Source organism: Impatiens glandulifera, chromosome 3 (assembly GCF_907164915.1).
Source record: "Impatiens glandulifera chromosome 3, dImpGla2.1, whole genome shotgun sequence".
Taxonomy (NCBI): Eukaryota; Viridiplantae; Streptophyta; class Magnoliopsida; order Ericales; family Balsaminaceae; genus Impatiens; species Impatiens glandulifera.
The window spans coordinates 19769729-19790029 of NC_061864.1; the positions used below are offsets into that span (position 1 = coordinate 19769729).

Here is a 20301-nt window from a genome sequence, read left to right on the forward strand (position 1 = left end):
TTTTAGTAATTTCACTATATTCCAAATTTCATTTTTTTTTTCAATGTCTGTCATCTATTGCCTCATAGCTTCCATCTATTTTTTATTTACATCTATTTTTCAAATTTGGTTGGATATATGTCTACATACATGACGATTCCTTCTTCATCATCAATCAAACATTCACTATAAATGAAATCTCTATGCCAACTATGAGGTTGACTATTTTCTCTTTTAACTTTCTAATTGAATGAGTAATTGTAGTAGGTATAGTATATTCACCTAACTAATTTGAATAGTAATGTCGAGGCTTCTATTGCAGCAGTGGGTGTTGAGACTTCTAATGCAGGAAAGAGTCAACTTTTTCTTCATGTTCTATTATATCAACGCTTCCATCATCTTCACTGTCATAGTCATGATAGTTATCTTGTCATTTTAATTAAATATTTTCTTTTGAGCTTCCTTGTTCCTAGTTCCAATGATGGTTCTCTTCGAAAACAACATCTATACTTACGACGATCTTATTGGATATAGGATCATACAACTTGTAGTCTTTGGGCCATTTACTCACTCCAAATAAGATTAATGTATGGCTTTTGTTATCCAGTTTGGTTCTTCTTTGATCTGGAATATGAAAATGTGCAAGTCAATCCCAAATTCTAAAATAGTCTATTGATGATATAGACTTAGCCCATATCTCTTATGGTGTTTTTTCTTCAAGGAACCCAATGTAACTTCTGTTCATTATTTGGACACATCATTCAACGACTTCGGGCTAAAACTTCCTTGGCAATTGTTTTGTTACTAACATATTTCTTACAAAATTCATCATATCTTCTCTCAATTTTCCACATTCTGTTGTGGGGTATATATATAGCAGTTAACTATCTTTTAATGCCTCTTTTTATGTAGAAATTTTCAATATCATTAGAGGTAAATTATCATCCTCTATCACTCCTTAAGCATACCGGCAACTCTGCACTTTCTAGTTCAACAGTAGCTACAAACTTTTGAATTTCTCAAAAATCTCAGATAAAAACATACCTCCCATGGATTTATGTGTAGACTAGTTGAAGTCTTTTATTACTTCTCCACAATTTTTTCTCGATGTTGTTTTCTTACAAAATGATTACATCTTTTTTTAGGTTCTCGAATTTTAGAAGACCATTCACTATATTTCTTTAGTGCATATTTTGAAGATTTTTATAAGCGATGGCCAAACTGACAATATCACAAATATGAATATCTTCAGTAGAGATTTGAAGACATCTTCTTGGTGTGTCTTTCTGCCCTATTATGTTGAATTTGAGTTAAACTGAAACAAAATAGTCTTTTTTCTTCAATTTTGTGATTATTACCAAGTCATATAGTCATAGATTTTGCATCTTCCTCTCCTGAACAGAACACTCATACATTGTGGACAATTGTGGGACGTAATACACATTTGAGATATAATGTCTCATACCTTCTATCATCATTCTCACATTTCCTTTGTCTTTAACAGCCAAAACATCATTGTTTTAAAGTCTCGTTATTTGTGGAAAAAATTCATCTATGCTGCAAAACCATGATGCATCTTCACACATATAATTAGAGCATCCTGAATCGATATACCATACATTATTATCTTGGAACTCTAGTGGATCAATCAAAAGAACTTCAGGCATATTTCATTCCTTTTTTTTCCGATAAAATTAGCTTTATTATTTCAGCTGGGACGTTCTAACAAAAATATCCTAACTTGTGACAGTGATAACACTTAATTAAACATTTATCATAATGTCTCTTTCAATCCCTTCCTCAATACAAGCATTTTCCTCTGTTTCTTCATCTATAATTTACACCATCTTTCAACACTCAACACTTGCTCTTCTTCCTTAACTGTGCTTTGAATTTTTTGTTCGTACATTTGTAGAGAGCATTAAAGTTCATTCATCTCTTTAGTATCTCTAACTCCTTCAATAGCAACCACAATGTAAGTGAATTTATCCATTAAAGTTCTCAAAAATATTTTTCACCGATGGATGAACGAATCTAGAATAATCTCTCCATTGCTATGCATCTTGTTAGCAATCATCATTACTCTGAAAAAATATTTTTTGACATTATTCTCCACCCTTCATTTCCAATATTTCGAATTTTCTACACAGTGTGTTCAAGTGTGATTTTTCACTCTCATCTCTCATTCCTCGTACTTAATTTTAAGGGTTAAGAGATAAGAAAATTACATTATTTACCTAGCAATCTTGTTGTTGTTTGTCCGCAACCATTCCTTCAACTTATTCTTCCATGGGACTCAATCAAGTTTCATAAATATTTTGGACGTAACAAGTTCTCCATCATCTTGCTTCAATGGTCATAATGATGTCCGTCTAAAACTCAAACCTTACTCTCGGCTTTACTGTCTCCCATTACTTTCGATTTTTGCTTGCAAAGCTCTAAAATTGTAAACAATTGGATTAGTTGAAAAGCAAAATGGTCCTCAATACTGAGTTAAAAATTAAAAGGAAACATGTCTAAATGACTAAGTCATTATATTTACTCAACTGAATTAAATGAAACACTAATTCTATCCATTACTAGCTTTTTATAATTTTTGTTATTACAATTACTTTATCTCTTTGTAAATATGTTCAATTTGCCCACCTCTTGTATAAATGGCTAAACATATAGCCAATGACATTTCACAAAATGTACTATATATGTATCTAATTTTTAACTTCTATTTTCAGTATTTTAATTAATATATTTGTCACAATAAATTTGTCCAAGATGGACAAAATAAGTAGTGTGTCATAATCTCGCGACCCACATTATTAATGTTGATCGTCTCTCTATCACAATACAAAGCCAATCCTCCATTAATAACCCAAAAACATCTTTAAGCAAATCATATTTAGGGTTTGTAATAAGATTTGCTGCAAAAATGAAAGATAGTGTTTCGTTTATATGTAAAAATTGTATGTAGTTCATTTCATGTGTTCATCCATCTAGTATTGACACTTTATTATTAAAATGTCGTTTCTCCGTATTTCATTAGCGAAGAAAATGAGACGCCTCTTACTGCCATTGATGTAGTGTTTGCTCCATGCTTGATAAGGCTATGTCGGATCCTATTACGACTTATTGAACCTTTGTTATTCGATCTTCCAAGAGTTGACCTTCACCTCATATTATTCATCATTAATACACGAAAGAAACACTAACAATTAATCCATTATGTTCATCTTTTTATTTCACTTTTGTGTTGACATATAATTTTGTTTGTTATTGTGTGGAGTCCTTCTCCTTTGTTTTTATTTAAATATATATTCTTAAAAAATGAGATATTTTGTTTTTGGTGTAACTGATCAGGTATGAGCATCTTGTTTAAGATAATAAAATTCTAAAGTTCAATTCAATCTCTTACGTTAAGCCTTTTTACAGATCTATTTTTATTTTCTTCTTATTTTTTTTAAGATGGCTCGTTTATAATAATAATAAAAAAGATGAGAATCGTTTATGAATAATAATAAAAAAAAAACATTAAAATTTATAACTTCCTAAAATAAAAAAATATATAAAACCCACTATGTTAAGTCTTGTTAAACATAGAATAAAACTAGATTTAAGCAAATCCTCTTAGCACATTGTTGGTTTTATGAGATATAGACTGAGAGAGAAACAAAGAAGCTGAGTTTTGTAGATCTTCTCGATGAAGAAGCAAAGTATGGATGAGAGTTGTGTTTCGTCCCACATCGGAAAGATATATGAGTGGGGAAAGTGGAATCGGATATAAAAGGAGAGAGTGTGGGAAGTAGTAAGGCATCTTTGCGCTTGGGGCAATGACGCAGCTAGTGAGGTTCTAACCGAGGCGCGTCAATTGCTGGTTGAAAACTATTTCCAAACCCCCTCCTCGGCTTTGGTTCTGCCTGAGCCGTCGAGAATTTCTGGAAGGGCGTCCTCTCTTTTGAGGTTAAACCCTACAAATTCAAAGTTAAAACATTTGTTCTCCGATAATTTATGGTTCATCTCTTCTCCTTCCTCTTCAATTGCGAACAAAAGAGATCCAAAGATCTAATTTGCAGGATCCACATTTTCTTTAGTGTTTGAACAGGACACCGACTCAATTATACATTTTATTTTTCTTTCTAAAATCCCATATTAGTCTTCCTATGTAATAAACATATTGAATCCAAAAATAAAATATCTGAATTGGATCCCGACTATTAGGTTGGAAAGTTTAATTTTCGGAATAAAACAGGGCACGTTACTATCATGTTCACCGGCATCTTATGCTCAACACATTTTTAGATCTAATGGACCATATCAAATATGATAAAATAGTTCTCTTTTTTATTAGTATATTTATGAATGAAAATGGGTACCAATACACATGTAAGTATTCGACGGTGGAATTCAACTATTTTAAATTGAGTTCGAAGTCGGGATGAGAAAGGGGTGAACCCGATACCCGAAGTACTAATATATATATATTTATTAAGATTTAAAATTACTTTTCAAATTCCAAATCATTAGAATCATTATAAATTTAGAATAAATATATTATTTATGTTACTCACCCTGATAATAGCAAGATTTTCGTACGAATATACAGTTCAAAATAAAATAACAATTTTATTCTCACTTATTTACATACTCATTTTCGTTAATCAAACAACAAATTCTTTATTAGTCAACTATTTATTTTTTACTAAGCTTTATCAACTCACTTTGGTTAACCAACAATCTTATTTTTATCCACTTACAAACTCACTTTCGTTAACTAATATATTATATATTATCCAACCATCTCCTTTTTTACCGAGTTTTATCAATTAATTCCGGACAAACAACAATATTATTTTCATCAACTTACCAACTCACTTCGAACCATCAATCTTTATTATTTAGATTGAACACTTAACCATTACACTGAAGATTGTTAATTTATTTTATAAATTTATGTATCAATATGTAATTGATATAACTAACAATTTTATATATATATATTAGTTAGTTAAAAAGTTGAACTTATATTGTAAAATGCCCCGCGTTCGTCAAATTAGGTGTTAAATTTAAAATATAAAATCTTATTACTCTAGTTGGTTAAAGAGTTGTATTTGTTTTGTTAGGTTGTAAGTTCGAAACATACCTATGACATTTTTAATTTTATTTTTAACCGTTTAAGTTTATGTGTGGGTGAATCCACAATCCAACCCAAATATTCATTTACTCTAACATATATATTCAAATTAACCATAGCTTTCAACTCGAACACTTTAAAAATTAAGCATAATTATATATATATATATATATATATATATATATATATATATATATATTTCTCTTCCATAACTTTCAATCTTCATTTTTTTTAATAAAAAAATATTTTATATCTCTACTTACTCTTAACTTTTTATTTTCAAGTTTAACAATTTTTCAACTTTCATTTTTATAATAATTATGACACATCCTTTAACTAATTTAACTATTAATAAATAATTATTCATATCAAATTTAACCTCCTCTCTAGTTTTGTTCTTCATATTTAGTATATTTAAAAAATAATAAATATAAATTTATATTTTAATCGGGTAATGTGTTATTTGTCGGGAATTGGGTACTTGACGAATCGGGAATGAGATATAAATAGAGATACTCATCGAATTCAGGATCAGACAGTAAAATGAAAACCGGATTCGAGAATTGATACTTCACTATCATGCGGATAAGATACCTATTGTCATCCTAAGACTGTTTACTTTTTTCTTATACTTTTTCTATATTAACACAAAAACAATAATATCTAAATTAACCATGTCTTCATCTTTTAAGTTAAAAATGATACAGAACCAGAGATTAGGAATTTCATTAGTAATTATCAATATTATTATTATTATTATTCTCTTTTGGGTTAAAAATTGTAATAATTAAATGAAAGATAGTATGATAAGAGCTGAATCATAAAACTCAAATAATAAAATAATAAATCAGTTAGAGGGAGGGGACCATGGCTCCATGTTTTATGAAATCCCCATGTGATAGAGCCTGGCCTGGCCCGGCCCCAAATTGTAGATGGACAAAACGGACACTAATCACCTGCCGCCGCCAGCTGTTATTTCCCGGACGTCACCGCCTACCATTTTTTCATTCATTCAATTATTCATGTCCTTAATTTAAATATTACTTTTACTTTATTCCATTTTTTTTAAAAAAAAATGGATGACATTGTCATAGTCAACAATATTATCTTTTAACACATAATTGAATCCTCCTAATTTTGCATTTCATATAGATTAATAAAGTCTTGTCGGTGATTGATTTTCCTAGTCTTTCATTTTTGTTATATTTGTTTTTATGAACATTTTGATTTTCATTTTATGATTAATCTCATTATGTTTTAACGACACTTTTAACCCACATATTTTTATATTACTTTTTTTTTTTTTTGTCAGAACTCATCTATCATGTTGTATCAAAGTTATTCAAAAATAAATAAAAATAATATGTGATATTATTTTAATCTTTAGGTAGGATAAGAATGTTAATAGTAACAAAAAGCTTAGACGTGGCTTACCTATGATCTGATGTATGCAGCATGGACTACAATTGGGCATATTTGAACATGAAAATATCAATAAATTAACAAAAGTCCAAAGGAAATACTTACAAAAATAAAAAATTTGAAAATACTTGTTTTTAGGGATAATTGGTAATTCTTTATGTTTAAAGTGATTATTGTCTAATTTTGTTCACTAATCTATTAAAAAATCTCAATTAGATTCCTCACATATTAAAATTTAACACATTTAATTTGAAATAATTAAACAGCTAATTAGCTAGAAGAAGCAATCCATTAATTGTCAAAGCTGCATGTGCAAACGCCACATTAGTACATAATACATAAACCATATAATAAAATAATAATAATTAATTAATGGTGTTAAAAAGTATAGAAAGGAGATTAGAAAGTGATAAAGAAAAAGATAATTTCATGTGACTTGTGCAGAATCCCAATCTAAAAAATATAATTATTTGGCTTCAAATAACAACAACAACCAATTCATCATCAAAACAAAACAAAATGTTATTTTAAGAAAGGGCAATTCATCACTCTTCTCGATTTGATCTGTAGAAACCCATGTGCATATGTGTGTCATAGAACGTGGGAATCATTCAATATGGTTCACACTTTCAGTCCAAGGATAATAATTATCCATCCGACTATTCTATATTATATCTTTTTATAACTCGGTATACTAGCATCATCGTTTACGGGTCGTGAAATTTGGTCTCTTAAGAATCACTATTGTCACACTTGAGATAATGTAATTGGGTTATTTTGTAAATTAATTTCTCTACACAATTTAATGATTTTTCTTTAAAATATGTAATTTTTTGTAATGGGTTTTTGGGATGACATAAATAATTTTTTTTATTTCTTTTGATGGGTTAAGCAAGCTTTGCAGAGATGTCACATGTGATGTTTGTTATAACTTATAAGTCTCCCTATTTAAAGACTCTCTTTTCCTTTTAGATTCATCCATTCAATCCTCTTCAAATCCATTCACTAGAAAATCAAATGGAGAAGTTTATGACTACTCATTGTTCTTCAATCATCATCCTTTTAGCTTTCGTCGCTTTTCTTTGTATCGACAGCGTTCGTGCCTTCACTGCTTCTGGATTTATTAAAGCCCACGCCACATTTTACGGTGGGAGCGATGCTTCTGGCACAATGGGTATGTATTATGTAAGATTATCAATTTTAACAACTTAATTGATAGTTTTATGTTAATCAATTTGTTGTTGTTTTTAGGGGGAGCATGTGGGTATGGAAATTTGTACTCCACGGGGTATGGCACAAGAACCGCGGCCTTGAGCACTGCTTTGTTCAACGATGGAGCATCGTGTGGACAATGCTACAAGATTATTTGCGATTATAAGAATTCTAAGTGGTGTATTAAAGGAACGTCGATTACTGTAACTGCCACGAATTTTTGCCCGCCTAATTTTGCTGAAGCGAACGATGATGGCGGTTGGTGTAATCCTCCTCTTCAACACTTTGATATGGCTCAACCAGCTTGGGAAAAAATTGGCATCTATAGAGGAGGAATCATACCTGTCATTTTCCAAAGGTAAACTTTGTTCTATTACTTGTAACATTTTTATTAGCAAAAAATTATATGTAACACTTATATTTAAATATGTCGATAACATCCATAATATCATTTTGATCAGGGTACCCTGCAAAAAACATGGTGGAGTAAGATTCACGATAAATGGTAGGGATTATTTTGAACTAGTTCTAATAAGCAACGTGGGGAACGGTGGATCCATACAATCAGTGTCGATCAAGGGTTCAAATTCGAAGGATTGGACGGCCATGTCTAGAAATTGGGGTGCTAATTGGCAATCAAATGCTTATCTTAATGGTCAAGCTTTATCCTTTAAGGTAACCACCACAGATGGATTGATTAAAGAATTTGATAACATTGCCCCATCTAATTGGGCATTTGGCCAAACATTCTCAAGTTCTGTGCAATTCTAAGTGAAAATTTGATGAACCGGCCTTTGGTGCTCGGGCAGTGGCGCGATTTTTCTAATTTAAGAGAAGCAGCCCGCCATATTCGTTTTCCAATTAAATGATATGGGTTATGGTTGTAAGTAAGAAACAAATACTTATACTTTTGTATGTGGAGGTTTGAAATGCTCTATTGCTATAGCATTTCGCTAAGTTAAGATTAAGAAAGAATAATAATTTTTTTCGAAGTTTGATTGTCTAAGTTCGACAAAATATATTTGAACAATTTCATATAATAAGAGATTGAAGTGTGGCTAACCACAAGTTCTTTACATATTTTGTGTTGTAATTATATTATTTTAGTAAACATTATGAATTTAGTCACATCCATATAATTATAGTAATTTAAATGATAAGAGTATGATTTTTATTTAAAAATAAATAAAAAATATGAATGTATAAATTTCTCTAACCACCAAATATAGGTTGAAAAGTTATTGGTACCTATGAGCAAAATAAATATGAATGTAAATATGTTTGATCACAAACATTAACATTTTGGACTATATTAGATTAGGACATAACAAAAGAATTTTTAATCACCCTTGTGTTACTCACATAACTTGATTCATAATGTAAAATATAAGTTCAACCACAAATTATTTAATTGAAATTTGAATTATATATTAGATATAACTTTCATTTCATTAAGTTTGTATTCTCTAAACTTTATTAATTGTAATTTTGAGACAATTTATTAATAATTTAGAAAATATATTTGTTTCACTCCTAAGTTTTAACTGTCTTATTGGATGATCATAGTCACCTCAAGAATAAGGGTTCTTAATTTATTTTATTATATTTTTTTTGTTGTCTATTATAAGTGTACAAAAAATCAAATAGGTGATTAAACTAATTTATTTTATAAAATTTCAAGAACTAACCCACAACTATTTTTAATAAAAATTGAATAATGAATGTGTTGAACTAATTGATGAAACTAAAACAATTCCAATAAAAAAAAAAGTCAAAATGTTTTGAATTCTGATTTATTTATTTTTGAGTTGATTAAAGGAAATATAATCATATAAAAGAATTTCTTCATCATGTAATAAAAAGGAATAAAAAAAACCAAACAGAGTTTTGTAGATGGCTATAGTTAAGAGAGACACGTTTCGTCCCACATCGGAAAGATATAAGAGAGGGGAATGTGGAAGCGGATATAAAAGGAGAGAGAGTGGGAAGGAGGAAGGCATCTTTGCGCTTGGGGCAATGACGCAGCTAGTGAGGTTCTAACCGAGGCGCGTCAATTGCTGGTTGAAAACTATTTCCAAACCCCCTCCTCGGCTTTGGTTCTGCCTGAGCCGTCGAGAATTTCTGGAAGGGCGTCCTCTTTTTGAGGTTAAACCCTACAATTCATAGTATAAGCATTTAATCTCCTTTTATCATTTTGTGTTGGATCTGGATTTGTTGTCTCTAATTAAAATTATAGAATGAAAGAAGACCGACCCCCACCATTTTGTTAGGGTTTGGATTTGGATTTGTTGTCTCGAATCATCATGTACTCTGGTTTGCATTGATTTAATCAGGACCGTAAAAATTTGCAGAATGACTTGGGATATTCAGTTTACATTTTCATCCCACATCGGAACCTACAATGGAAACTAGGAGCAAATATAAAATCAGAGAGATTTTTTTTATTATTTCTTTTGAGAAGATTTGTTTCTGCTCAAGTATATTTGGAAACTTTTTATAATTTATAATTCTAAATTTATATTAGAAATAAAATTTGATTTGATTTTATATTTATTATTTATAATTTTTATATATATTATTTTATATTTCTGTTGATTGATAAAATAAAAACATTATAAAATGTTCCATTGTTTAGATGTAGTTTAATTTAAATGATCCGAGACTGTAACAGATTCAATCAAACAGAACAAAACTTGAGATAAGAACGAACTGAAAAAAAAAAAATGAATTTGATGATTTTTTTTTATTAGAGCGTTGTTCCCTTTTATACATGGTTAACTTATGCTATTATCATTGAACTCGTTACAAATATATAAAATTATACAATTTTTTTTTTTTTTTTAATTTGACCTAAAATTTAGTACAATTCTCTTAATACATAATTCTTAGAAAAAAAAACTAATAAAATTTAGAAAAAATTATCACTATCAATTTCAACTTAAGTGGTTCTTAATGGAATTAGATATGACTCTTAACACTTTAACACTCAAACTATTTTAATAAATTTTAATTTATTTTAATTTAATATTATATTATATTATATCAATAAATCACTAATTTTTCCCTTTTAATAATTTTTATTTTAGTTTAATATATTATCAATAAATCACTGATTTTTTCCTCTACAACTAGTTCTAATTAAGTTCAAAATTTCATACTATGATACACTCCATTTGATCAAATACCTTTTTAGTCTTTCTATCCATATAAGTAGTATGTGTTTGATTTATTCTTTTAATAATTCATATTAATTTCAATTAACTTGATAAATTGTGGGTAATAATAGTTTTCAACATTAAAAAAATATAATCTCAATTAACTGAATTACTGTATATCATCTCTATTAATTATTCTCTTATTGGATATTTTGTTTATTAAAATTTCCTTTAACAATTTTGTTTAATTAGGCCAATGATTCTAGCTAATATCACCAAATATGTTAACAACCATACAAGGCTCAATTGAAATACTCATTTTTTTTTATTTGTTCTTCTTTTTTTAGTAATGAAATAAAATCATAAATAATGGATTATTATCAATACAAATTTATTTATTCAACAACTCAATCATCATTTTGAAGCGAAGCGTTTGTATAAAATGTATATTATTATTATGAAAAAATACATTTTTTAGATTCAACGTCGACACCAATGTTGCATTAACAATTTTAAAACAATAACAAATAGTTCAATATTAATTGTGAAAAGTTGAGGACGAAGTTCCAACTATTATCATTTATCTTTTCTATTGTCTAGTTATGACATTTTCATCTTAATTAATTTGAAAGGAGTCGTCCACTTATTGGAATAAATGAGAAAAAAAACATATTTATTTATTTTCTCCGAAATAAGTAGCTACGGAGAATGAAAAATAATAGATTGATTATATAATAAATCTAATACTATTAAACAAGTGAATAAATTTATGTTTGTTTAACTTTAATTAAAAAAATATTATTTAAAATAGTTATATTAAATATACACTATAAGCTTAAAAATTATTATTTATTGTTGAAAAAATGTATAGGTATAACACCGCAAAAGACAAGACTCATGACCAATACTCGATCTTGTCTGGACCAAACCCGGTCTAGTTTTTTTTTTTTTTTTTAAATAAGGTCTAGTTAGACATGAAAATATAGATAACTAATCTTTTTTTTTCTCTCAAAATAACTAACAACGGATTAAAAAAACAAACAAATAAAAGATATATATATATATATATATATATATATATATATATATATATATATATATATATATATATATATATATATATATATTGTCTATGGTAATAAAATATAAACATATATAACTCATTTATATCATTTATGCCTTATAAAAATTATTTGTAAATATACCCAATATTTTTATTAAACAGAAATGAATCATTTAAAATAATAGATTAAAAGTAACACATATCTAATATTTTATTTTATTATAATTAGTTAACATATTTGAAAATGAGTAAATCAGCTAATAATTATTTTAAGAAACAAATATATCTCGTTTTGGTATAACAATATTATTAATATTGAATACATCTTGTTTTGGTATAACAATATTATTGATTCTTAAGTAAAATCAATTTAAAAATATATAATATTTTATTTAATATAAAAACGTGTTCTTGAATCCTTATATACTCTTAACAAAAATGCTAGAAAACAAAGAGATTAAATTATTTAAAAATAATATAAGTATTTTCAAACTTAATTTTATCTAACCATTTGAAAATAAAGTTTTTAATGTGATAATACTAGCCACATTAAAATAAATTCTTATCACAATTTTTTTAAAAATCAAATACATATTAATAAGAGTTTTTTATTTTTATTTTTCTAGAATTAAATAATATGAATTAATTACAACCATAATAAGTACTATTTAAATGGAAAAAACAACGATTTTATTTTATATTTTGTTTATAATTTTAGAAGATAAGATAATAATAATAATCTCTTTCCTTTTTTCATGACTATTTAATATAAACAAAATTATTAATTTTAATTTAAGTAAAAATAATAAAATTATAGTCAAGTTGTAGTTTATTTATAAAATTGAAAAATAAAATAAAATAATAATAATGGTAATGTAGTGGTGAAGTAGAGATAGTATAAAAGGGGTGAAAAAATATTAAAAAAAAAAAAGAAGAGAGAGAAAGGAGGGAGAGAGAGAGGAAGAAGGTTTTGATCAATGCCGTCTTGATCAAAATGCGGAAACCCTAGTTTTCTCACACTCAGAAAATAACTACGAACTCGGTCTTCGCTCCGAATTGATAGCGAGATGACTGCCAAGGCATCCTCCATGATTGCATCTCCTCCTGTTGTTTGTGGTGAATTTGGAAACAGTCCTCCGCAGCAGGCCGAGAAGAGGAACAATCTACCATGGGCTCGAGTAGTTAAAGGTGGTGAGGCAGATGAGGCAATGTCGTTGCCCCCGCCCCCTGAGCCTTCCAAGGAACAATCGATCTCTTCAGACTGTTCTTCATCAAACAACAATTTCACGGAGAACCACGTTGCCGCCCTAAACAATGGCAATGTGGGTTCTCCAAAGAAGACCGTTTGGAATAAACCCTTAAATGAACTTGTTGCACCGTCTCCTCCTGTAATCGCTGGTGCTACCTCTTGGCCTGCTCTCTCCAAATCCGCTCGTTTAGCTTCCAAATCCATGTTGGATTCCTCAAAGCCGCCGCCGCCGCCTGTAGAAAACCAATCAGTCTCCACCTCTAAGGTTCTTATTATGATCGATCGATCGATCAATCTTTTCTCTTTATATCATCATCATCATCATGATACATAGTCAATCAATCAATCAATCAATCAATCTGTTCTTATTGATTTCTTTCTTTCTTTCTTTCTTATCGTTTGATTTGATTTGTTTTGTTTCCTTTCTTCAAGGAGCCTGTAATCTCACATGCACCAAGAAGGCAGGCTAATACTAATAGAAACTTTAACAGTGCTTCTCCAAACAACACGGCTATAGACAATCATCATCAAAGACCATCTAGGCATAACATGAATCACGGGGTCAGAAATGCTGCGAACAATGGCTTTGATTGGCAGCGGGCACCTCCACCACCGCCACCGCAGTCTCCTTCACATCAATTGCCTTATTATGGCGTACCTAATTATCCCAGGCCTTACGGTTTTCCGATGGTGGACAGTTCAGTGAGAGAGCCCTTTTACAATGGCCATAGTTGGGACGGAGGAAGACCTGTTGGTGGAGGGTTGGTTCCAAATCCAAAGCCACATGCTCAAGTTGATCAGTCTTCACAGAGAAATTCTTCTAGAAAAGGCAATGGTTCACATATTGATGGAAATCAAGTTAGGTATGATTCAGATCGGAACAGGATTGCTGCTCAAAGCTCCAATGTTAGAGATGGTCATGGTAATCGGCAGCCGGTTCCTTACAGGGGATTCCCACCACCTCCACCACCACCTATGTCTGCCTTACCCTTTCCTCAGCCCATGAGTCCTTATGGACCCCCCCTTGGTTTTGGTGAGTTTATCTTTACAATTGTATTTAACATCTTTTATCCATATTTGATTTGATAATCTAAGCTTCTTTAGATGCAGCTTCTCCAATTTTGTATTATCCGCCTCCTGTGGAGCATTATATTTATACTCCATTTATTGGCCATGCACCACCGCCATTACCATCACAGATGCAAATGTATATTACTCCATCTGTAGATCCTTCTGTAAAGGAGTCGTTGATTTACCAGATTCATTATTACTTTAGGTACTTCAACAACCTTTTCTTGTAGCTCCACTCGATATGTACGGTCAATGTTTTTCATATAATAAACGTTTCTAATCAATTTACAATTGTTTGATGATTTTAGTAATGCTAATCTGGATAAAGACAAGTATTTGAAGTCTTATATGGATGATCAAGGCTGGGTACCCCTTAGCTTAATTGCTGGATTTCCTAAAGTAAGTTGCTCCTTAAACAATTACTCTCATTTTATTTTTTTGGAATGATTTTAATGTTGTTTTTCCACTCAGTTTTTGTCCAATTGTCTTTTGGACATAATTATTTCTGGTGCAAGGAGATAAGAATGATGTTAATATTACTCTTAATCTTTGTCAAATGGTAGCAACCATGCTTTCATATGGTTCACCTTTTAAGAACGTTTATTTGAACTAAATGATTTCGAAAACATCAATTAAATAGATACTGACTGTTGGATCACTCTAAGGTTCATCCATTTGCACGTCAAGCATATGATTTTACTCTAATTATCTACTTCTGCAAACCACAAATATGTTTTTTTAGGGTTGTATTTTTGTTTTATTCTGCATATTCTCTGTCTCTAGTGGTTGAGCCGACGTCTAAGCACTCGAGTAAGCCATTTATTTGGGCTTTGTTTGTTCTGGGGTTATTGCTTATTAATAAACTTGTTTCATGGTAGAAAGGCATTAAAGTATAAATATATAATGAATAAACTATATATTTAAAAAAAATACAGGGTATTTTGGTTGATGATTTGAATTGTGTGATCCATGGAGTAGATTGTTGATTGGATTAGTGGGTTCTTTGGAAATAATCCCAAACAACTGAACATCAAACAAGACCTTGGTTTTATTTACATCATCATTTCTCAAGAACCTCATCTCACCAGTTTTGCATAACATGAATAAACTGTTGGATGATCATTCAATTGTGACCTGGCCTAATTGCCTCTAAATAATCATGTCATTATAGATGTCTTTTCCTTTAATATAAGTGTGCATTTAACAGAATCACATAAGTTCTCAATCCATTTTCTTCCCTTCTTCAGGTATATGTACTTTCTTTATTCTTTTACATGCTTATATAACCAATTGTTCTTGTTGAAGTTCCGGTCTTTGTGATTTTGTGCAAAAATAGAATGCAATAATCCAAATTTTCATTTTGTAGAAACTCATGAGTAAGAAAGAGGCATCACATTGCCTCATTTTCCTTATATAGCTATACCATAAGACAACTAATGAAGGTCAAGAATCAAACATATTTGCAATTTGATTCTACTAAACTATCTATTCTGTAATTTGCAAAAGGTTGAAATGGGAGTCAATTACCAACATCGGATTAAATTCTTAAGAAAACACCATTGAATAGCGGAGTGTGAATTAGTTTTAGTTATTTTAGTCTACATGGTTTGTCCTGCTAATTTGCCCCATATGGAAATACATGGATTCAACATTATGTATCCAGAAACATATTCTGGATGAGATTATTATGTTTTTAGTGAATGACAAATTCAAAATTTATTTGTTGTTTCTCGTATGAATCCAGATACATAAACAAAAATTATAAGTGTTTCCAAATAGTGCTAACTCGAGAAAAGTAGACTGTTATAGCTCATTTCTTTTCAAAAAAATCTTGACGGATTGTTGAGTATGGTATGTTTACTATTTTATTATATCATCATTACTATTCTCATTAAAGATGTAAAAATAATAAGAAAATGATTTCTTTTTTCCATGGTTTAGAATTTATTTCCCTATATCAATGGCTTTTCAGGTGAAGGCACTGACACAGGAAATCAACGTCATATTGAACTCATTGCGAGATTCCACAGTGGTTGAAATACAGGTATTTTTTGAAACTCAAATAGTCCCAAGATATAGTTATGTTTGTTTCAGGCCATAATCATTTCCAAATATTTCTTTCAGGGTGACAAAATAAGGAGGCGTGATGACTGGATGAACTGGATCATCCCTCGTTCGGGTCAGGTCAATTCTGGAACAGATTCTGATTCAAAATTACCCGCCGTATCAGTTGATAATACAATTACAACTTCTGATCAAAATACCATCACTAGCGATTAATCGAGATTCGAGATCTTGAAAAAAAAAGGAACTGTCTGTCGGTTGAATTGATTTGCTGCAGAAGAAAAGGGAATTCATTTGAACCTGAATCTTGCATTTTTTTGACAGTTTTTGTTATGGGTGCAGGATCAGATCTAAGTTTAATTATTACAGAGAACATACTTTTTTCTTTTATCAGAGTGGATGCCAAAAAAACAAAAAAAAATTGCACGATTCAATTCTAGCATTCGCGTTAGGGGAATCTAGAATTGGGTTATTTTATTTTTTATGATATGAACAATTTATATAAGTAGATGGTCTCTACCACCCATTGCTACATTTTGAAGGTAAAGGAATTTGGTTGTTGAAGCCTTCCTTTAATTTTTGTTAGATTATTATTGCCAAATTGAATTTGATGGATTTTATTTATTGTTCAATCATTTTGCATAAGTCATTCATACATATTGATTAAATAAAGCTGTTGATATATTTTTGGATCAACTGATTGACAAGAATTTGATATCCTTTTTCCGTTGGATGGTAACTGTCCCAGAATAGGTACGAAGATCGATTTGAGCACATCGTGCTAAACTCGTTACATAATATCACCACTTCTATAATTCCCGTGCCACAACAGCCTCTATCCACTGTCTCGAATCCTACAAAGTGAAACCGGGACAATAATAATTCTTAGTTATAAAGTCATGCATAGAGATCAAGATTATTGACTCTTACCGTATTTTGTATGGTTTTGAATCATATCAAGTAAAGTTGTATAGATGTCTATGGAAATGATTCTGGCCTCTTGGCCTAGAAACTCATTTAGAGATCCGAGAGTAGATGATAGCTTATTGTTGTAATGCATCGCTACTTGATTGTAATTTTCGACGCATTTTCTTACCATTCCACCACTTAGTGTACGTATCGATGGCATGCATCCTATAGGTGGCATATTGAAAACCGCAATCCTTCTTGCTCCCAAATAGTACAATTCCTTTGATTTTTGTTCCAAGTTGAGTAAGCAAAACGAAGTTCGGTTCGACACTAAGTTGGTAAAGACAAGATTTTACCTCGATAAAAGTGGAAGCATGTTGATGCATTAAATCAATGTAGGAATGAATGTCATATTGTAACCTTCTCAAGCCAATGGTAAAGTAAGTATTGGTTAAGTCATTTGAGCCAGCCACTACAAGGAATAAGCTATTGGCTAAGATGAATCTTGTTCTTTCTTCTCCAACCAAACCTATTAATTTCCTTTTGTACTCTTTGAACAACTCCAATTGGTTCATTATTGAAATCACAAACTTCATCAATAAGAAAAATAACATATAAATAAAGAATTTAAAAAATAAAAAACACTTAGGACTTGAAAGAAAAAAGATTACGGTTAATTCTGATGTTTGAGGATCGTATCCGGAGCCACCAGAAGCGAAAGTCACACCGGTTAGAAGATCTTCATCGTTAAGATGAGGATCAAAGTACGCAGGTAACAACTCTTTGATTCCCAATTCTTCGACTGTCATTATTTTTTCAAATGAAGTAAGTTTTCTTTTTATTTAAAAAAATGGAAAGATGAAGAGATGTCAAGTTTAATTGGAACTAACCAACTAAGTCGCTTGGATTTTTTCCGTTGGAACACCTTCCGGTGGGTATTCCATCGGAAAAATCCTCCCCATAAGGATTGAAATTGCACTTGACTACCGTCATTAGGTTATTGTTGTTTCCATTATCAACGATCGAATCACCAAACGCGAAAACTGCTGGAATTGTCATGTTCTCGGGAATTTTTACAATGGCTCGACACCCTCCCACGATTGTAAGGAAAATCCCAATTAACACGGTCCATGTAATCATTTGTGACAAAAATCGATTGATCAATTTTATATCTCCTACAAATGAAAGTTTCATGGTTTTGTTCTATTTATATGGATTTCCTTTTGGAAAATACTTGTTTCAACATACACCTAATTAAATAATTAATTAATTACAATAAACTAGCCATGCACAAAAATATAATGTAAAAAATTATTAGACCATAGAAAAATAAAGAAATAATTGTTTTACAATTATCAGAATCAATTGTTAATTAATTTAATAACAATTAGTTAATTTTCTTAATAATTAGTTAGCTTTTACTTTTTCTTATAAATAGTTTGATTAAAAGTTTAATAATATTTTTTTTCATTATTTCCTCTCTTTATAACCACATTATTATTATTTTTATTTGAAATCATAATTGAATTTATTATTTGATTTAAGCTAAAAATCTCCACAATCATGATATTATCTCCTCATTTACTTTAATTTAAAACGTTTTTAATGAAAAATAAATTTAAAATTATTTATCTCTACTACAATTTATTTATATTTTGAATTATATAATCAAGGATCTCAAAAGAGTCCATTGTTTTACGATATTCATTGACAAGACAACCATACAAAAATCATTCAATGAAAATAGCCGCATATTAAACCTATTTGGGGGGGCATGCTATTTAAGTGGAGAATTTGTTTAATTGAAAAACCATATAGGAACCCTTTAAGCTTTTGAAATGGTTCAAATAGTTTATTGAAGTTAAAAATTAAAATTAAAATTAAAATTAAATAATTGTCTCTTTATTGATATACTGTTTTTTTAAAGATATATTTAAAATTGTGAATTATTTTTAATTAATTATTTAGTGTTTATTGTTTATATTTATATAAGTTGTTGGTATTTCTTATAGATAAAGGTAAATTTAAATAATTATAAAAATAATTTTATATATTCATTCAATTTACTATGATTTTTATATTTTTATATTTTATTATTTTTTGATTTATTTTTTATTCACGAATAAGATTATTTTTATTTATGTTTTATAGTATAATTGTTTTCAATAAATATATATATAATCCCATTACTTAGAGTCTGTTTTACAAAAATTTAAATTAAAAAAAATAAAATTTATATAAGTAGTCTTTGAAATTTTGGTATTTTAATTATAAAATGATTGATAATTTTATATTGATGGTATATAATTTTAAAATTATTGTTTGGGATAAAAATTGAGTTTTATTTCAATAACTCATTCATCACAACAACCTTGATTGTTTGGGTTCAGATTAATTAATTATTTTAACTCCCCGTAATGAATTTGTAAAGCAATATTTTCTTTAATAATTTGTTGACTCGAAATATATTTAAAGTTGTAAAATTAATGGTGTAAAATGTAGGATAATACTAGTTTCATTGAAATCCTTAATTTGAACCAAATATACATAGGCTTCAACCGTGTGTTTACCAAATACAATAGTCAATTGAAAAGGGCTCAGTTTCAAATAAGTTCGAATCAATCACCAATTTTCATTATTTTATTTTTTAATTAAGAAATTTTTCTCTAGCACCTTCACTTAAAAGGAAATTTAAAGAAATAATCCTGATAATAAGATTATTTCAAAAAAGGAAAGTAATATTTGTAAAATTGATCTCTTGTCCCTAACAAAAGACCACCTAACAAAAGACCAGTATACTGCTAACAAAAATAATTATTTCTTCTCTTCTTTCTCTTCCTTCCTTCATTCTCTTCTATTCCTTCTACGGCTACGAACAGACGAACCCCGAACCACCTTCCCTCCCTCAGCGCAACGAGGCCCCGACAACGAACCGTTCAAGCAAACGCCGCCGAGTCGCTTAAGAAAAATGTTTTTTTTTGCCTGCAAAAAAAGTATTTTCGTAGGTGAAAAAAACATTTTCCGTAAGTGAAAATGTATTTTCGTAGGCGCA

General features: G+C 29.7%; 2 protein-coding genes, 2 non-coding genes and 1 pseudogene across 4 annotated transcripts; 4 read left to right on the plus strand and 1 right to left on the minus strand.

The window, feature by feature from the left end:
- The first annotated feature begins 3785 nt into the window (after nucleotides 1-3785).
- LOC124933096 lies at nucleotides 3786-3927 on the plus strand. Its single transcript, XR_007098813.1, has one exon. It is a non-coding gene; the product is annotated as a U4 spliceosomal RNA (small nuclear RNA).
- Nucleotides 3928-7487: 3560 nt separating this feature from the next.
- LOC124931103 (expansin-A11-like) lies at nucleotides 7488-8795 on the plus strand. The gene is made up of 3 exons (XM_047471492.1): nucleotides 7488-7700; nucleotides 7778-8096; nucleotides 8200-8795. The coding sequence occupies exons 1-3, from the start codon at nucleotides 7544-7546 to the stop codon at nucleotides 8507-8509; spliced, it is 786 nt and encodes a 261-aa protein (XP_047327448.1). The 5' UTR covers nucleotides 7488-7543; the 3' UTR covers nucleotides 8510-8795.
- Nucleotides 8796-9736: 941 nt separating this feature from the next.
- LOC124933104 lies at nucleotides 9737-9878 on the plus strand. The gene has a single exon (XR_007098820.1). It is a non-coding gene; the product is annotated as a U4 spliceosomal RNA (small nuclear RNA).
- Nucleotides 9879-12890: 3012 nt separating this feature from the next.
- On the plus strand, nucleotides 12891-16972 carry LOC124931892 (la-related protein 1B-like). Its single transcript, XM_047472470.1, has 6 exons — nucleotides 12891-13470; nucleotides 13638-14238; nucleotides 14316-14481; nucleotides 14585-14675; nucleotides 16249-16320; nucleotides 16401-16972. The coding sequence occupies exons 1-6, from the start codon at nucleotides 13024-13026 to the stop codon at nucleotides 16554-16556; spliced, it is 1533 nt and encodes a 510-aa protein (XP_047328426.1). The 5' UTR covers nucleotides 12891-13023; the 3' UTR covers nucleotides 16557-16972.
- Nucleotides 16973-16999: 27 nt separating this feature from the next.
- LOC124929945 overlaps nucleotides 17000-20301 on the minus strand; it is a 100644-nt pseudogene continuing 97342 nt past the window's right edge.

What these genes read in the sequence shown, in the direction of transcription:
- LOC124931103 (XM_047471492.1), top strand. Translation starts at nt 7,544, where the DNA reads ATGGAGAAGTTTATGACTACTCATTGTTCTTCAATCATCATCCTTTTA. An exon ending in CGATGCTTCTGGCACAATGG is followed by an intron (nt 7,701 to 7,777) that starts GTATGTATTATG and finishes TGTTGTTTTTAG; the next exon opens with GGGGAGCATGTGGGTATGGA. An exon ending in ATACCTGTCATTTTCCAAAG is followed by an intron (nt 8,097 to 8,199) that starts GTAAACTTTGTT and finishes CATTTTGATCAG; the next exon opens with GGTACCCTGCAAAAAACATG.
- LOC124931892 (XM_047472470.1), top strand. Translation starts at nt 13,024, where the DNA reads ATGACTGCCAAGGCATCCTCCATGATTGCATCTCCTCCTGTTGTTTGT. An exon ending in CAGATTCATTATTACTTTAG is followed by an intron (nt 14,482 to 14,584) that starts GTACTTCAACAA and finishes TGATGATTTTAG; the next exon opens with TAATGCTAATCTGGATAAAG. An exon ending in TAATTGCTGGATTTCCTAAA is followed by an intron (nt 14,676 to 16,248) that starts GTAAGTTGCTCC and finishes ATGGCTTTTCAG; the next exon opens with GTGAAGGCACTGACACAGGA.